The sequence below is a fragment of the Oreochromis niloticus genome, linkage group LG16, assembly GCF_001858045.2.
Source record: "Oreochromis niloticus isolate F11D_XX linkage group LG16, O_niloticus_UMD_NMBU, whole genome shotgun sequence".
In the NCBI taxonomy this organism is placed as follows: Eukaryota; Metazoa; Chordata; class Actinopteri; order Cichliformes; family Cichlidae; genus Oreochromis; species Oreochromis niloticus.
In genome coordinates this window covers 11,620,046-11,638,990 of record NC_031987.2, presented here as the reverse complement: position 1 = coordinate 11,638,990, position 18,945 = coordinate 11,620,046, and the positions used below count along the sequence as shown (strand labels likewise).

Sequence of the window (18,945 nt, the reverse complement as noted above, 5' to 3'; positions counted from 1 at the left end):
GGTAAAAATAGATCCCATATATCGTCATATACAGTAACACCTATGAGGTAAGTGGCGTAAATATGAGTCTAAATATAAACCTCATACACACAAACATACAAAAACACACACACAAGGGCAAACTCTGCAGCTCGTGGAGAGTCCGACGCTGCATTGTAAGCGAACTGATTTGAGAGCCCTTTTTTCCCAAGCAGGTAATTTGATTCTTTGAGGTCGATGTTGGGTGGTTTGGGGGTCGCCCATGTAGCCAGTCCCCACTCTAATAAAACCTGAGAGCGCTGCAGGACCAGGAGGCTAAAAACCCCCATTAACTTCTTTCCCATCAACATGGGGACAGGTAACCTAATGACCCTGCAAAGCTGCAATGCTCCCTAATCATGTGACCTGGGAGTTGCAGAGCTGATGACTAGGCAGCTGGAGCTCGATATCATACCAGGAGAAAACCTACCTCTAGGAATTTGAGGAAAATAGATTGTTAGTTTGTTAATGATTTTTTTTTTTTTTTTTTACTTGAATGTGGTATGGACTGAGATGGTCTTGCTGGCAGTCTCTTTTACCTTAGTCCAGAGAAGAATATCTGAACAACTAAATGTGTTATTGTCCAAATTTGGTTTGAATACAGTCTAATATAAACAAAGTGTCTCAGAAAGAAGCAGAAAGAAGCAGGAAGCTATTACAATTTCCACATTGCGTCTGTGCTCGGTAAAGCATCAATCTTGGGATTCGAAATGACCACACAGTTTTCCTTCAGTGCCACACTTGGGACTAAATTAATATTTCATTACCATATTGTTAATTTTGTCCATGTTTTGTATGGAATGCTATCACCTGTCAGGCCTGCTAGCAGATCTTGAATTAATACTAACTCTTTCTTTTTCTTCCCTCCCTTTTACCCCATTCTTCCCTCCTCTCTCCTCGACCCTCTACACTCCTATTATTTTTCCTTTAGTGGGATGCCATCACAGAGATGGATGAGCACAACCGACCCATCCATACTTTTCAGGTTTGCAATGTGATGGAGCCCAACCAAAACAACTGGCTTCGCTCCAACTGGATTTCACGACAGGCAGCCCAGAAGGTCTACGTGGAGCTTCGCTTCACCTTGCGCGACTGTAACTCAATCCCTTGGGTGTCTGGCACCTGCAAGGAGACCTTCAATCTATTCTATCATGAGACGGACGAGGCACACGGTGTCAAGTTCAGGCCTGCACAGTACACCAAGATTGACACCATTGCTGCTGATGAGAGCTTCACTCAGATGGATCTTGGAGATCGGATCCTCAAGCTCAATACGGAGGTGCGGGAGGTGGGACCCATAAACAGGAAAGGCTTTTATCTGGCTTTCCAGGACATTGGCGCTTGCATTGCATTAGTGTCTGTGAGGGTTTACTATAAGAAATGTCCATTTACGCTGAGGAACCTGGCCTCATTTCCAGACACAGTGCCTCGTGTGGACTCTTCTTCATTGGTGGAAGTGAGGGGGGCCTGTGTTGACCATGCTGAAGAAAGAGACACACCCAAACTGTTCTGTGGAGCTGATGGGGACTGGTTGGTTCCCCTGGGAAGATGTGTCTGTAGCGTTGGGTATGAGGAGATTGATGGTTCATGTGTTGGTAAGTTTTCCAAGTTTTGTATATTTTAACTTGCTTTTCATTCTTCTCAGTGTAGCATTTTTTGAACTCAAAGACGTTTTTAGTCAGTCTTTCCAAAGCTCTGAAAGAAAAAGAATTGTTGGTGAAGGTGACACTGCTGTAGGGTTATGAGAACCCTGCCAGTTGAATGCTTTGCCCATGGGTTATTGTTAGCAGCCTCTAATTGGAAAAAAGGCTTGTTTTGTTTTTTAGCCTTAATACTAATGTTTTGTTCGTGGTTCTTAATTAGCTTTTACTTAGATGTCCTTACCAAACCTTGACTTTAATTAAACCTACCTTTATTGAATAATTTCCTACATTTCTCTTTCTCAAGTGGTCAGAATGATAATAAATCTCAGACTTCACCTAAATGCAAATAGCAGTGGTAATTTCAATTCATTTTAACCACTTTACCATCGATGTTTATTTACAACATGAAATAATTTAATAGTAAAAAAGGACATATATATGTATTTATATATATATTGCAATTATACAGTCAGGAAATACGAATATTTACAAGTAGAATTGTGCACTATTCTAACTTTTGTGCCATTGTACTTGCCTCATTTCTACACCATTTGTTTATCAAGATGGTAAGACAGTCAGTGTGATACTAATTCATATTCCTGTTTGATGTATTTGACATAAGTATTGATGCATCCACCAGTCAGAAAGATAAGCAATGTGGACAGATGATGATATGAAACCTGCAGTGCTTCAATACCATTTACTTCCCATTGTACCATCACATGCAACAAATAGAGAACGCTTTATGGTCCCCACAGTCTATGTACATACTCACTCTTGCTGGTTCAAACGTCAAACAATTGCATAATGTTATATTGTTATTATTATTTTTATTTATTAACCTTCCTATTAACCTATTAACCTTTATTGACTTTCCCTATTCATTTCGACTCATTACCTATAATTTTTTGTCCTTTGTCTTACCATTTTTACTAGATGCTAATTTTCTCAGATAACAGATGAGGTAAAGTCACGTGAAAGGTTTTGAATGTTTATGAATGTTATTATGGTAGCAGTGAGAGGACCTGATGCTATCTAAGGCTGTGTTTGTATGTGTTTGTGTGTGTGTGTCTGTGAGAGAGAGAGAGAAAGAGAGTGTCTGTTTCAGCAGCTTAAAACTGCATATTTTTCTGTTAGTCTGTTGTTTTTCTATCAAATGCATTCTAATTTTAGGGCTTTTTTTAAAGCAATTTTTGCAAATTTCTGGTATTTTTTGCCCTTTGGCTAGTGTTTAAATTCATATGAAAACATTTTCACAAAACTAAACTCTGCAGTAACTTTGGTTTTGTTTTATGAAAGATTAGTGAGTAGGCTGTTTATTTTTACACAAATTTTAAACAAACAGAGGGTTATGAAACCAGAGGTGTTTTTCTGTGTGTTCTGGTGAAAAGCACATATTTTCCTTACTAGCTGCTAAAATCCAAACATGATAATCTTGTTGTGGTAATTTGTGTGCTTGTAAAATTTAGTATAATGAGTAAAGCTTTAGAAAGCAGTCATAAAGTGAAACATCATACTGTGTCCAGTGTTAAAGCTGGTCCGGGCACCAAAGCTTCACCACAGGATTTTAGGATTCTGTTTTGCATGTGTGTGTCATGGTGCTTTATACATACAGAGAAATGAACATGTGTCTATGTGTGTTGTGATGAGTCATGTGTGTAGGAATGTTGTTGTGTATATCTGTATTCTACCACCCGTTGTCTCAGTGGCTACCTTGGTGTGACAGATTACCTCAGCTGGCTTGGTAGCAGCTTGATCCTCAGCTCTCTGATATGAGCTTTGGGTTATCACTGACAGCACGGCTCACTGGGAATGCTACCTTCAAGAAGTTCCAATGCGACTTCTTTTCAAACCAAGTAAAGTCCTGATGTCAGGTCAACAGATACACACGTCTATAATCCAAAGGAGACAGATCGACAATCTAAAAGGTGTCCTAATGTACTTGTAAGTTGCAACTTATCAAAACCATAATATGGAATTTAACTTTATACAGTTAACAAATGACAGAATGAAAGCATCTACTAATATTTATCCTAAGAACTAACAATATACTACAATATCATGGATATGGAATACATTTTAAATTAGTAACTGATCTGAATTCACAATTTAGCACAACAAAAGACGCTGGCTCTTAAAAAGTAATCCAAGCTTGTGCAATTAGTTTTGTAAAGATCAAGAAAATATGTAAGTTTTACCAGAATGATCAAGATGCATAATCTATAGAAATATTGGCACAAATTAGATGCCATTGTAGATGTTTGTTTCCCTCCAAAAAAATAATCCATCCAACATCACCATAGGCTACAGCCTTTTAAAAAACACTTTTGAGACATTTCACTGGATTTCTCAAACCATTCAGAACCAGATGTCCTTGCACAGTTGATTACAATTCATCTTGTGACACAGGTCAGGGAGGCTTTCCAGCTGGACTTGCAGCTGCATCATAATCAACAGGCCAGGGGTGAAACTGCAGCTGTGATTAGAGTGTGTCGATCCTAAAATGATTTCTCCATTCTGTTCCTTTAATATTTCTTATGCGTTAATTGAGTGGCAAAAAAAGCTTAGTAGAGGCAGATAAACTTGCTGTTGAAAACTTTTGGGAAGCACATTGCAAAACAACAATTTGTAATGGATTTGTGAGCTTCTTCTTTATCTAGTCAAAGGAGTTTGCAAAGAAAAGCGTCTGGACTTCTTTAAGTTGCTTGAAGACGTTTCACCTCTCATCCGAGAAGCTTCTTCAGTTCTAAGGTCAAATGGCCGAGAGTCCCAGATTTAAACCCAGTGGGAGTGTCCCCCCAAGGAGGGACAAAGGACCCCCTGGTGATCCTCTAATCACATGCGCCAAGGTGTGAAAGTGGGTGTGGGACCTAATCAGCCAGGGTTTCGGGTGAGCTCATTGTGAAACCTGGCCCCACCCTATCATGTGATTTCCTGAGGTCAGATGGCCCAGGATGTGAGTGGGCGTTAAGGCGTCTGGGGAGGGAACTCAAAACTGGATTATAGATGGCAGACTTCTTTATCTCTTCTTTAAGAGGTAAAGGAGTGATGTGGTGCGTCCCTGCTGTTTGCCCTGTGACTTTCATCTTTGATATATAATATTGGGGAAAATACACATAATTACATTACATATCATTTAGTCTGATTTGAATATAATCTTTGGAAGAACTATATGTCACATAAAAATCACAAGAAGTGGTTAAGCACCTTAAGACAACTGAGGTGGCGGGCTAAATCAACCAGAAGAGACATTTTGGCTCAGTGCCATTTACAAACATAAGCAGACTCAACACTGCCACCTATCAATATCGATGCTGGCTCCTTAAAGCACAATAAATTAATGTAATTTCCTTCTTCCTCTCCTTATCCTCAACCCCTTGCTCTCAAAGGAGCATATTTCACAGTTGGGTTAAGTCTAGCCCTTTGGGCAATGTGATGGCATTTTACTGCAATGTCAGCCCTGTAATGCAGCTCCTGTTCATTGTTCCAGCATTCAAACAGGCTTAGTTATTAAAAAGCCCCCACACAACGTGCCACTAGAGCACCTTAGGCATTGAAGGAGAAGACTGAGGTAGCTGGCTAAAGTAATCTTTCAAGTCTTAGTTTACAACAAATTGGTAGTTTAAATGCTACAGCTGACTTCCTGTGTAGCAGATATCACCGGGTTGAACAATCTGTGGTTCCAGTAGCATCCCATTCATAAGTATTTGAAAAGCATAGGATTAATGTCTTTGCCATATCTAGTTGTTTGCTAGTTGTTGCTATAATGCAGAACTAACATTTCACATGCTAAAAGGAAGTCACTTTCATTGAAATCTAAATGTTATGCATAGAACATGAAGATGGAACAAAACTATTTAGTGGAAGAAAGTGTAGCTGTCTCTTTCCTGAAAATTGGAAGTTACATATATAAAAAAATATGGAATCTTTTAAATCTATCAGATCTCAGACTGAGATCAGTTGATCAGTAAAATCTTCTTCAAGTTTTGTACACCGCAGATTACTTTGTATTATTGTTTTCCTTTGATAACCCCTACAGCAATAGCATACACAGATATCAGGCAAACATCCATCCATCCATTTCTTTCTGCTTGGGCTTAAAGCACATCCCAGCTGCCTTAGGGTGGGAGGCAGGGCACACCTTGAACAGGTCACCAGTCTGTCGCACGACTAACTCACGGAAACAGAAAACCATTCATGCTCACATTCACACCTACATTCAGTTTAGATTTAGCCTAACCCCATGAATATCTTTGGACTGTGGGAGGAAGCTGGAGTATCTGACAACCATGTAAACCTTTAGTCATCTCAAAGAAGAGATAAACTGCTCAAGCCTGAATAAATGTTTTTCCTCCACTTAGGTAAGAATGAAGGACATGCTCTCCACCCAGCTTAAGTCAAATAATCTTTTTCTTTCATTCAGACTCAGTGGATTTGGTCACAGCAGTATTTTAATCTCCTGTCCATTACCTGGATGAAGTGCCAGTGTGCTGCAGTAAGACTGAGGCTAATAAACGCCTATAACCCATATTACTGCTTGCATGTTCTTCCACATATACACTGATAATAATGGTTTAAAAATGTTCTTTAAAATGGAGATTTTTAAATCTTAATATTATATGGGCCAAATGAGACGAGTCGTTAAATGAAGTATATAAAAAATGCGTACGCATAAGTCGCTTTTTTAAAATGTAAGTGAAATTTGCTGGGTGGTTGGGATCTTGTCAAAATTGATGTAATTATGATATATATCCATATCCATACATATATGTAGAAGTAAGCAATGGTCTTTATAGAGTAAACCATAACTTGAATTCATATAGTCACTCACTGTACTATTTTGGTTGTTGTGGCCTTTTCATGTTGGCTGTAGTTTGGGAGGTAGAGCCGGCCATCTACTCTCCAGAAGGTTGGTGATGCCATCTCTGTCTCCTCCAGTCATCGAGTATCCTTCGGTAAAATGCTGAATCGGAGGGCAAGTGTGTGTGAATGTTAAACAGAAACTTAATCATAGAAAAAAGTGCTTGTACGAATGGTGTTATCGAGTGAACGAGGCATGTGCTAAGTTAGAATATAAAAGCACTATATACTGTAAAAACCAGTCCATTTACTATTTGCATCTAAGCTGATCTATTTACAGGTTTTATTTATACCTTATTTTTTGTCTTGATGTAAATATTTAATATGTGTATGTGTGAGTGCATTCGGCATGTCCTTGTTGTGCATTACAAGAGGCTATTATTTAATGATGTATAACATATGTACCCACCTGCTCATTAGCAGTACTTTAGCCAACTAGACTGAATGCAAGAAGAGCACACATACATCTTCTTGGATGAAGAGCTTAGTCTCTCAGTGTCTCTCTTTATCTCTCTCTCACTCACTTTAGCTTTCATCATCTTTCCCTCTCAGTGTAAGACAATCTAGCTGATGCTGTTATCACTCAGTGTTGTACAGCAGGTCATCATGTGTTTTCGGACTCTGTGTAAGAGCACTCAGCAGTGCTATGAATAATGTAATCACAGGGTGTCTGTGTGGGTTTATTTATATGTTTGCCTGTGTTTTAGGTTGTCATACAGTGAATCTTCCCTCTGATGATTGGGCAAAAGCAAGCTAGGATACATTTAGAATTACTGAACAGCACATCACTCAAATAATAATGGACACCCTTTGAAATAAAAATACCACAACACACTGTGACAGTTTGTGACCTGACTTGTACTGCTTTATAATCTGTTAAATATGAACCAGCCAAGCTTCCTGTCTTTTTTAAGGTTAATCATCTTGAGACAGCGGCCAAGCTCTTTGAATATTGGAGGGTACACACCTCCAGTCTACATATGTTTTATGGACTTGGAAAATGCATGTCGCTGTATGTGTCTAACTGGTGCTTCTGGAGAATTGGTTACTGGGCCTATAATGTCATTTACTCCCTGTACAACCTCAAACTTCGGTTGCAGTGGCACATACTGTAGCTAGTTGAGTTAAGTGGTCTCAGGATCACATCTTTGCTTTCGTTGGCTACATCAAGCTGTGATGTCCAGCTTACACTGTTGAAAAAAAGATTTCCTGCTTAAGATTGGCGATGAATTTCGGCCTCAAGTGGACTTCAAGTACCTTGGTAAAGCTGATGATTAGCTTCAAAGTTATCATTACTACCCTCACAGATGACCACAAGCTGCAGGTAGATACCAAATGAATAGGATCATGAACAGGAAATGAGTTCCCTCCAAAGAAGATCTGCCCTTAGAGAAAAGGTAATCAGCTCAGTCACTGGGCGGTGGTTCAAAGTAGGGGTGCTGCTCTGCCGCAGTGAAAGCAGTCAGTAGAGATGGTTTAGATATCTGACTGTCAAGCTTTGTTTGCCTAAGAAAGGAAAGCAAGCCTTTATGTTGGCTGATACAAAGTCCAACAAAATAAGAGTTCACAAATCATGACAGAACACAAAGGGAAGGCAGCTTGGGAACATAGAGGGATGCTGGATACCATGGATACCATGGATGGATAGATGGATGGAGTTTGAGTTCACAAATCCATCGCCCTATTGTTTTAAGAACAAGCTGTTTATACCAAGCAATTGGTATGGTAATTTACCCAGTTCCAGAAAGGCACTGGCTCTACGTCAAGTGTCAGAGGTGGGCTACACTTAAGTAATTGCACAGGTAAAAGGAGCAGCTGTGTTAATGTTAAATGGCATGCTCGTATAAACATCTTGACAAAAGTTTCACCAATAAGACATTTTCAATTACAGCATGAAGACAGTCAGACAACAATTACAGCACATATCCTTCACTCTGTCAGCCCCCCCAAATGAGATGTCAAACACACACACACACGTACACACATACTCACACAAAAGACACAGGCACACACAAATGAGGGCGTGGGTGGAAGGCAAAGACTCACATAATGAATAACATAAAACATACATATAAAAATACAACCCATTGAGCACACCAAACAACAAAACAACAACAAGTCCAATATGCACTCAAGCATTCACAACAGAGTGTTAATGCAAGCGACAATTTTGCTCTCACAAAACACACACGAGGAGACACACCAGGGGGTTCAAGCTGGCATCAGCAACAGAGCTGTTTACAGACGGGCCACACGGCAGGGAGACACTGTGACATTTCAGAAAAGGATGGTTTTAGTTTAACAAGCATTGCACTTCAGGCTTAATTGGGAGTGTCTGGAATGGGAGAGAGAGAAACAGAGTGTGTATGTACCCCGGTAGCGGGTCAAAGTCTGTCTGATGAATTTAATCCCACCTCACTCAGCATCAGCGCTGACATGTCATGACCATAGGATGTCATGCCTTCCATTTTTTTAAGAGAGCACAGTTTGACAGTTGCATTGTAAGAAAATTGCTTGCAGCAGATATAAGAGCAACAGAGTCAAGATAAAGGCAGATGTGGATATATCAAAACCGGATTTCCTGTTTCTCATTTGTCACAATGAGTTGTCCTTCGTTAATAATTTTGACACACTAATCCACTGTCTCCAAAAATTACAAACAAGAGCATCTTTGATCACTCTGATTATTTCTGTTTGCTTTTTCAATTCACAGTTCTGTTAAATCTACATTTGTTTGAATAGACATCACACAGTATGGGTGAACTTAAATGCCCGGGGTTTTGTTTGTTGTCTACACAGTCATTGTATTAGGCTTTATTTATGCTGCTCCCACAAAGGATATAATTGAAATCTCCTTGATGCATTTGGTATGCTAATGTACATTTCCCCCTGAGTTGTCATTAAGCTCAATGCACCACTAAAAGGCACTGAGTTTCCCTGCTAAAGGCTTGGGGTGGTTTGAATTATGTCCAGTGTAAATTCTTTCTGCCAGGCCACGGCCTCATTGTGTGTCACTACCTGCTGTCACATAAGCAGAGAATAATCACTGAGAATATTAAAAATAAATCATCAAACATTATTCCAGATTAAGAAATCAGTGTGATACATTATGTTATATGTATGTATATATATATATATATATATATATATATGTGTGTGTGTGTGTGTGTGTGTTATAATAAAATCAATTAATCTGTTAACCTAACGGTGATTTGACTGAATTGCTCATTTTGACCATTCAATTGCACTGGAAAATACAATGGTGCTTTTGAATGAATGTTTTCACCTTGGAGGGCAAAAGAAAATTGCACTTACTAATTCAGTGATTGCTCACTAAAACTGTGTCTTACTTTAGACCTTCACTGTGCAGAATGATGTGGTTGAGGTTAATAAGTTACTGTCAAAGCAGACATACTTTTTTGTTAAGAAAATGGAAATTTGGGGCAAGGTTGCCATCTAAAAATTCTCACTAGAAGATTAAAAAAACCTGTAGTGAATAACCGCTTCATAGAAAATATTCCACAAGTCTGAGTAATCTGACTGGAGCTATCATACAGTACTTCATATTCTGTGTGATGCAATTACCTTTGAGGTTTATCTCTTTCAGGTGGTAAGGTCTATATATCCCTGTGAGGACCAACTTTTGATAGCCCATTGTTCTTGTAAGGATGTTTTTTTCCAAGAAATTGTAGGTGTTGAACTAATGGCTGAAGATAAATGTTATATAATAACATGGATCGGTTTAATATTAAGTATTAAGAAAAGTTAAGAGACTAGAAAAAGTTTGAAGTTTGTATGTGATCATAATTATTGTTATTGTGTTTTATAGAACGATGCATCTTATTTAATATTTAAATCCACTGTGCTAAGAGTTTTGGGGAAGAAAAACATGTTGATAAGTGTGTGTTTTGTATATATATATGTATATATATATGTATGACCATGACTGTTCTTTCTTTATTGTTCCTCCGCAGCTGCCTCTATTTGCTCATTTACAACACATATCAATTACATTTCCCCAGACTGGTGGTGCTTTACCTTCCTCTGTGTCTCTTTAAATCAGTCACTTGATGAGCATTAGAGGCTCTCGTGTTGTCGCTCTTCAATCTGTAATTGAGAACAAATGTGGAGAGGGAGAGTGTTTAATTGGGGTTGTCAAGCAGGGGGCGGGTTTGTTGGGCACCTAGAGATCTCCTCATCTCTTTCCATTTTAACTGTTTAAAGAATAAATTATGCAGATTGCAGTTTTTGCGAGTCCTAGTTGCGATGTGAACTTGCAGTGACTTCTGCCTCGCTTTTTTCCCCCCCTTCTTTGCCAAGAGTTACTTCAAAGCCTGAAAGTGATCAAAGACAGTTGAAAAAATAAATTCCCCAACGTACCGGCACCCTGCATACATACATACAGCTTCTGCATGTCTCAACACCACACACTCTCTCAGTCAGAAAACAAAAGGAAGCGACACCGTCTAATGTCTTCTTTTCTTTTTTTTTTCCTTTTTTTGTCTCCTCAAGCACAGTCCTGTCAAACATTGCAACATTTCAATTGATTTCTCTTTTCCCTTGTGCCTGTTCTATTTTAGTACATAAGCCAAGAGACTGAATTAGTCATTAAAGGGTATGTATAGTATGACATGGCCCAGATAACACATCACAGGCCTCCAATGAAGAACAGACTTGTCATAAATAAAAGTACGTTTTAGGAGCTGGAGACAGCTTCTCCCAAGGAAAAAAGAAAAAAATATGAAGAGGGGAAAAAAACAGGGGTTATTGAGGGTTCAGCTTCAGTGATGACTGTGTTTTATTTCAGTACCAGTTTGTTTACACAACAGACATAAAGTAAAAAAAACATAATACTCTGGTGTCCAATAACTAAAACATATACACGTTTCATCTGTAATGCCATAAATAACCATTTTGTTTAAATTGGGATTTTGAAAGTTAAACTAAACAAATCTCCGATCCAGCTTATCTTCTACATATAGATGGACTGTATGCATGAACTCCTTGACCATACAAGTGCTTATGTAATGTGCAACCTGACTCCATAACTGCACACGGATCACTACAATATTGCATAGCCCATCCATGCATTTGCTTTTTTGTTCCTCATTATTTTAATTCATGGCTATTAAAATAACAAATCACAGTATGGATAAAATAACAGCTGGAAGGCACCATAGAATTAAAATTCATAATAAAATTAAAGCCTCATCACCAATTTAGAAGAAAAATATAACCGTTTGGTGTTGAAATAATGTCACATTTGTACATCGTACAAACTCTGCTCAGACGTGTCAGATAGTGTTTTGTTGCACAAATTTAAACTAAGACACTTCAGTATACAGTCAGCTCTGCCACTAGTGAACAATAAAGTCAAACACCAGAGCTGGAGCTGTCCATATTTTCATGCACAAAGGATAATTCGTATTGTTTTTGGATAACAGTGAAGATCTTTGCCAAAGAAGTTGTAAGTCTCCCTTTAAATAACAAGGGCCAATTAACTGGGATTCTGGATATTTCTGTGCAGGATATTTGACAGGACAAAATTTTAAAAAATCCTAAAATTGCCTCTAGGTTAAAAAAATTCACCATGTTAAAGCATTTATTAAGACAAGTTGGTGGTTTTGCTACTTGCATACAATTTTGTCCAAAATATTTTGCAGTTATGAATTTATTCCGAGTATAAGCGTTTGCCCGCATACATGAAGTAAATCAAAATGTGATATTTATTCAGCAAAAGGGAGTCATTGAGAGTACATTTATTGCTGTTTGAACTGAATATTGCCATTTGGCAAAATGTGAGCATGTGTATCCAACTTGACAAAAATGTCAGCTCAGTGACAGTAGTTTCACCTCTTTTTTTATACTCTTCCTCACTCTATCCCTCTATCTTCTCATATATGACCAGTGCGGAAAGTGAGCCAATGACCTCAGGGTACGGAAGGCTTTAACTAGCACTAGGTGTCTCTCAATCTGCCAGACTGCAACAGCCAAGCTTGTTAGTCACACTGGTGGAACTACACACACACACACACATGCACAAGAGTACCATGGATAGACATAATCCAGCCACTGAATGAGGCAAGCAGTGATAGCAGAACTGGGTCAGTTCGAGAGAAGACTGTGGTGTGAAACCATTTCCCTTGGGGTGGATTGAGGTCTGAACTTTGGCTGACCCCCTGAACAAGTACAGCCACACAATGAAACCTCAGAATCTGAATCTGTTTGAATTAATGCTAACAACTTCACTGATCAGGCTAAAATGGAGGCTTAAGCCCCAGGAAGAGTATTTTGGACATGGATAAAGTAGTGTAGCTGTAATTGGGTTTTCTTCATGCTAAGATTAACTAGAGGAAAGGAAGTTAAAAGCAGAAGAGCTGGGAATGAAGGTAAGTCACTTCTCTTGTGGTTTATACTTCACTTTCACATTAAAGTAACTGCTCTTCTATTTGTGTATTTTTATTTCTGGGGAAAAAAGTTACATGACTTTAGACTGTTGCCAAAAATGACTTTAAAAGATGTGTAGATCCTAATTTGGGACCTTCATCATGATGGTTACAATAATAAGCACATTGTTAAAGTTTAGATGTTATCATGGGACTATCAGCCTCTTCTCCATTTGTATTTTTCAGCTTACTGCTTTGAATAGTCTGAAGTCATATTGCACATTTTTGTCATTTATTATTATGAAGTCTAAAGGGTATAGTTTGTGTTTTAGGAATACTACTCTGGTGCTATTAGTGATGCTAGAACCCATAAAAGAATAAAGACCTGAATCTACAATGTCAATAGAGGGACAGTGCAGGTGTCCATAATAAGCCATCAGCCATATCAAACATAATTCTACTTCCTTAACTGAGACCTGATCTAATTGTGGTCTGCAAAAGAGCAAGAATAATGGAAGAAAGTAATGGAGTAATGGAAGAAAATTAAGAGACGAATATGCAAAACCCTTACTGTATTTCTTCTGTCTTATTTTTGTTTCTGCGTTTTCACCAATGTGCTATTTAAGGTTGCAATTTAAGTGGTAGTGCTGGCCCACAAATCAGTACAATGTTAGAATATTGCCTTATACAGTCATTTCAACTGTCATTACTCTTTACAATGATAACATTTTGTGCCATTAGACTTCAGCAACCAGTCAAACAGATGGTCTATCTGAAATTCGTATAGCCCCCAAAAATGCAGTAAAATAAAAGTAAAGGCCAATAGTTACAGAGATAAAGGAGAACTGCAGTCTTACATTTAGATTTCTGTGTGTGTGTGTGTGTGTGTGTGTGTGTGTGTGTGTGTGTGTGTGAACTGAAGGATGAGGACGAGCAGTTGTACTATTACTTTGTTATTGTGCGCTTTTTGTTTTTCCTCCTTTTAATTACTTGTGTTTGGTTTGTCAGTAAGTGTCCTTTGTGTGAATACTTTATGCATTTATGTGTGCATGGAATTCAGTGCCTTTTTGGAAGCTATGAGCATTTGTTGTCTTGTTTACTTCGTGCATATTTGTTTTCATATGTGCTTTATTTGTCTGTGTGTGTTTGTGTGTGTGTACGTGTGTGCTTATGAGGTTGTGCGTCTTTATTATCTATTACCAGCTGCAGCTAGTTGGCAGCTCATCCCACTCCTTACATTAAAGCTGATGTATGCTTATTGAGCAGCCACAGGCAGAGACTGGAGGCCTGATTTATAAACCAATACAGCTTGTTTTATGGGGGATTGATCTGCCTGTGTCTCCATCAGTGAAGCATTCTCCTTGTCTTTATTCAGAGTGACAGCAGGTAATAAAGGTATGGCAGTCAAAGAGAACAATGAAAGTGTTTACAATTACACTTCTTAGTGGCATCACCTTTACTGACATTCATATATTACACTGTATTGTAGACGTGTTGAAAAGTTAGAAACTTTAGTGTTCTAGAAAAACACAACGAAGCGAACCAAATAGCTGCATTTTAAGATTATTGAAAATGTGTTTTCTTCTCAAAACAAAAGCATTCAGTGAAATTTTGAAAAAAAATTGTAAATTTATATCAAGAATCAGCAAAAATACATTATTCATTATACTATGGTATTGTGACACTATTACACAATATATAATATGTGAAATCCCCATATAAATGCCATATAAATCCTAAAATCTGTGCTTTAGAAACTATAGTAAGTGTGTGGCATAGGGCCTAAACTTTCTTCTACAGCAGTGAAACTGTATTATCATATTATTCTGACAACACTATAGCACTATCCTGTAAAGAACCAGAATCAGCTGAACATTTTTCTGTAATAATGATCATGGTGATCAGAAGGATATTGTTATTATGTTGTATTAGTTCAATATAGTTCAATATAATTTGCACAGATTTTTTATGAACAAAATAATATTAGAAAGTTACAGATTCCTGAGTACTGCAACTGTTGGGGAAATCTGCTGAATATTTTCAACATCTCTTTCTCCTTCTTTTCTTCATCTGCCTCCTCCACCACTACCATCTCCTAAACTCCTAAACACATCTGTCAGAAGTGAGTTCCATTGACTTATTGACCTGTATCAGACTTCTTTCACTTAGCTTTAAAGCCTTCTCACAAATAAATAATAACTTCTCAGATAGCATTTTGCAACCTGAGGTAAACACTGGACAGTGTACTACAGATGAACACCATTTCGAGCGACAAACCTGAAATGTCGCAAAATATTAGACACATATAGAGTCAAAGTACCATTGCCAGTGCCATACAGCAAGAGAATAATTAAAGTTATACCAAAGACATCATAAGAGAGTACCAAGAAACATGAAACCCTATGCTGATACAAGGTCCTAGTAGATGCTGGAAACAGTTTTAGCTGTCTTTTGGTGAGCATATCAACTAGCCGTAAGCAGGTAAGTGCTTGCTTTTCAGGACTTTAACTGAGTTGCACAGTGCTCATTCAGTTTGTTCATTAACTTTGTTCCTCTCTGTGGCTAAAACTGGATTTTATTGTAAATTTTTAGAATAAAGTATTGTGAAGGCGCTCTAAGATGCATCCTTCACTTCATAGATGATGAATTATATATTTTATATTTCCTAATTTGTTAAATGATGTTGCATTTAATAAGCAACTCTTGAGATATTTTGTAAATAAATTGTAAATATCTTTGTGAGTGATCGCCCAAAGTAATTGTTAGTTGTTTTGTTGTCCATCTACAGTAATGGTGAAGTGTAAAAAGCTGCAAACATTGAAAAAAAAAAAAAGCCAGAGCTCTGGAAATTGGAATCAAGTTATGTGGTTGCTGTCCCAGAAAAGGCTTGTTCCCCTCCTTAAACCTGCTAAACTAATAAAGTTCCCAAAGTCAGTCTTTTGTGTGCATACACACAACTGTTACATCTGGTCTTAGGGCCGTGTGTGGATGAGCACATGGATTGGAATAATTTTCTCCTGAGCATTAACAGCAGCTCAACCAGATCATGGATAGTAATTAACATTATGTGGGTGTCAGGGCACGCAAAGACCCCACAGTGTAAGACCCAAACCTTTCCAGGCAACTACCGTCTGTCTGCTGTCGTGCACGCACACTGATAACTCTTTCTCTTTGTCTCCCTCAGACACACACACACACACACACACACACACACAGACACCTGCATTCAGAATCAATGAAGAGGCCACTTACTGGCCACCTGGTTCTCTCTCTCGGTTTCTTTTTCTTTGTCATCTTTCAATCAATCCAAGTTAAAAAGAAATGGCACTGTTAGTGAAAAATACCTGCAGCAGCTGTGGTTTTCAAAGCCCCAGACACGAGAAAGGACACAAATACACACACACACACACAAACAGACACACAAACATGGTCTCAGGCTCTCAGTAAAGGGCTCAGGAGTAACAGCAGAGATACAGTTCAGGAGTATGAAAAAGAAACTTCTCGTTGTTTTGCATTTCATTAAGGTTTTAATGTTAATCTTTATATTTACACTTTAATTGTCACAGATTTGTAATTAGTGCTGACATGTGACACAAAGAAGGCCAGTGTTTCTCACAGTGCATTGTGGAACTAAAAAATAGTTTCATACAAAATACATTTAGAATTAAAAGACACAAGAAAAAGGCATAAAAGTGCTCCACTAAACACTCTCTGAAAGACACACCAGGCTTCTATGTGCTGTAGTCCCCACACCTTTCCTCCTTCTGCTTATCCTATTTTTGTTTAACCTGTTTCATGTGTCTCAGGTGTTATACTGAGATCATTATCAGTTCATTACATTAGTATATGTTCCACCCTAAACATCCAACACATGGTAGGATAATAATCTCATTTTCCTGAAGATGTGATGAGCCATTTGGAAATAGACTGAAATTCATGGAACAAACTAAGATCTTGTGTTTTTCAAAGATTTATATAGTTTTAAAGTCAAGGAGACCAATAAGTCCATCATAGGTCATGGTGGATAGAGACAGTATAACTGAAAGCAGCTACCCAATTCAAGTATCACAGTCACAAAAACACAAAGCACTTAAACCTTTATGTGCTTTATGGACTTAAAATTTAAAATTATGAAAACTGTAAGCATAACCATTAGGGTTTGTGCATTTGTCAGAAATCACTATTTAAATATGGTGTAATTTATCAGAGCAACTTACTTTAATATTATCTCCCAGCTTGCAAGTATATCTTTTATCTCTCATGTTGTTTTCTTTTTTTTTTTTTTTCATTCATTGCATTGGTTTCAGTCTGTTGTACATTTCAGCATCTGGTTTTCCTGGAAAAAGAAAAGAATTTGCTGTATGTCTCAAGGAGACAGAAAAAGAGACTTACTGGCACCTTACTCTGGTCTGTTTTATGTGGATAGTTTCCTAACATGTGCAGGTTACTCTGCAGGGAAGAGAAAAGGCTCTCTGTCATCAGGCTAAAAGGAGAGGAGGGAATGTACAGGGCTGTAGCCTTTTTGTGAGTTCCCCATAAGGATACTGCTTCAAAGTGCATTAGGGGCAAACCTCAGTCTGTTTGTGGAATTCTGCAGGTGAGAGAAAAGAAGAAAGGGAGAGAAAACAAAAGCTTTACTGAATTTGGTTGAAGGGCTTTTAGTCCTCTATTTGAGATGGCTTTCAGGTGTAAACTTTTCAGGAGGGTCACCTACAAGGAAAACAGGTGCTTATCAGAAGTCACAGCTGCCCCAGCTTTTAACAAAAGTAACTGCTGTATCTTAATGGCAATATCAGGTCCCCATACGTTAAACTAAGCTCCATAGCCAAACTCTGACAGAGTAATGTGTAGGCAGCAGGACCTTTTGGCAAGTCAACTATATCTTGAGTTGCCAAAAGTAGTGTTTTTTTGATATGATGATGCTATTGTGTATAACCTTGTTGTAATATTTGGATTCTAGTCCTCGTAAGACCACCAGTTATTTTTATAGCTGATTCGGGTTTCTCACTTTCCAACCAATATATCATTTTTTATAATGTATTGCCTATATTTTTAGCTCATCTACAACAAAACAGAGTATCAAGAAGTGCAGAGCCTCCCTCTGAGCTTCTCTTTCTTAAAGCAATCACACAGATATCTGGCTGCCCGGAGTCTGCCATGTTGAAGACTGAACGTCCAACACACACACGCCACACGTGCACCGAAACACAGGCAGTGTTCTGATTTGTCTGTCTGATAGTGTTGTCAGTGAGGCTGGATGTCAGAGAGAAGGAATCTATTACAGGATCGATTTGGCCATGCAATTAGGTGGCAATGGGAATTTCTCATTTCACTTTTCTCTCTGTGACAATCGTCTCTTGGGACCTTTGAAAGAGGGATAAAGTGATATACCGTGATGGCTGGTAGAGGAATAAAGAAGAGGCAGGATTATGGGAGGAGGAAAAGTGTCCATGTAGTTGTGGTCCTTTGAGAGAGTTCATGCAGCCTATGCACAGGAAGAAAGTAGTGGCCAGCAGTATCATGCTTATCCGAAAAGTGCATCCGTTTGAGCAAAAATGCACTCATATTACTTATTTCCGTTGTGATTTGGCTATACATATCTCCCTTCAGAATGCTCATCTTATTTTCATCTATTTCGCACCATTGAGTGGGCCCTCTAATTGGCCGAGATGAAACATGAGTTTAGAGTTTCAGTGGCATTCTCTCATTCTTGCTTTCACTTTGCATCACTGAAAAATAAATGAACGTTGTGAAAGAGATCCATGGAAAGGGGCCCTACACTGTTGCCAGTTTACATCACAGGATGTGTGATGTGCAAATGACTTCATGTGTTTCTACCTAAATGAAGGCTTCTCATATTACCCACTCTGAATGCACATTCATGTTGCTGTCAATCACACAAGCTCAACAGTGCTGTGCTTCCTCATTAGTGATAGAATATTAAAAACTAACACAACTTTTGCAGTGTTTTTACAAGGATTGTGGTGCTCATTGACAAGTTTTTTAGTTGTAATATTGATATTAACAATCCATACCGT

General features: G+C 38.3%; 1 protein-coding gene across 1 annotated transcript in view; it reads left to right on the top strand.

The window, feature by feature from the left end:
* The window catches only part of epha6 (eph receptor A6), a 174,746-nt gene that overhangs the window by 40,003 nt on the left and 115,798 nt on the right, over positions 1-18,945 (top strand). Inside the window, exon 3 of the mRNA XM_005451964.4 lies at positions 950-1,613. Within this exon, the coding sequence (XP_005452021.1) occupies positions 950-1,613 (664 nt within the window). The remainder of the gene's footprint in view (positions 1-949; positions 1,614-18,945) is intronic.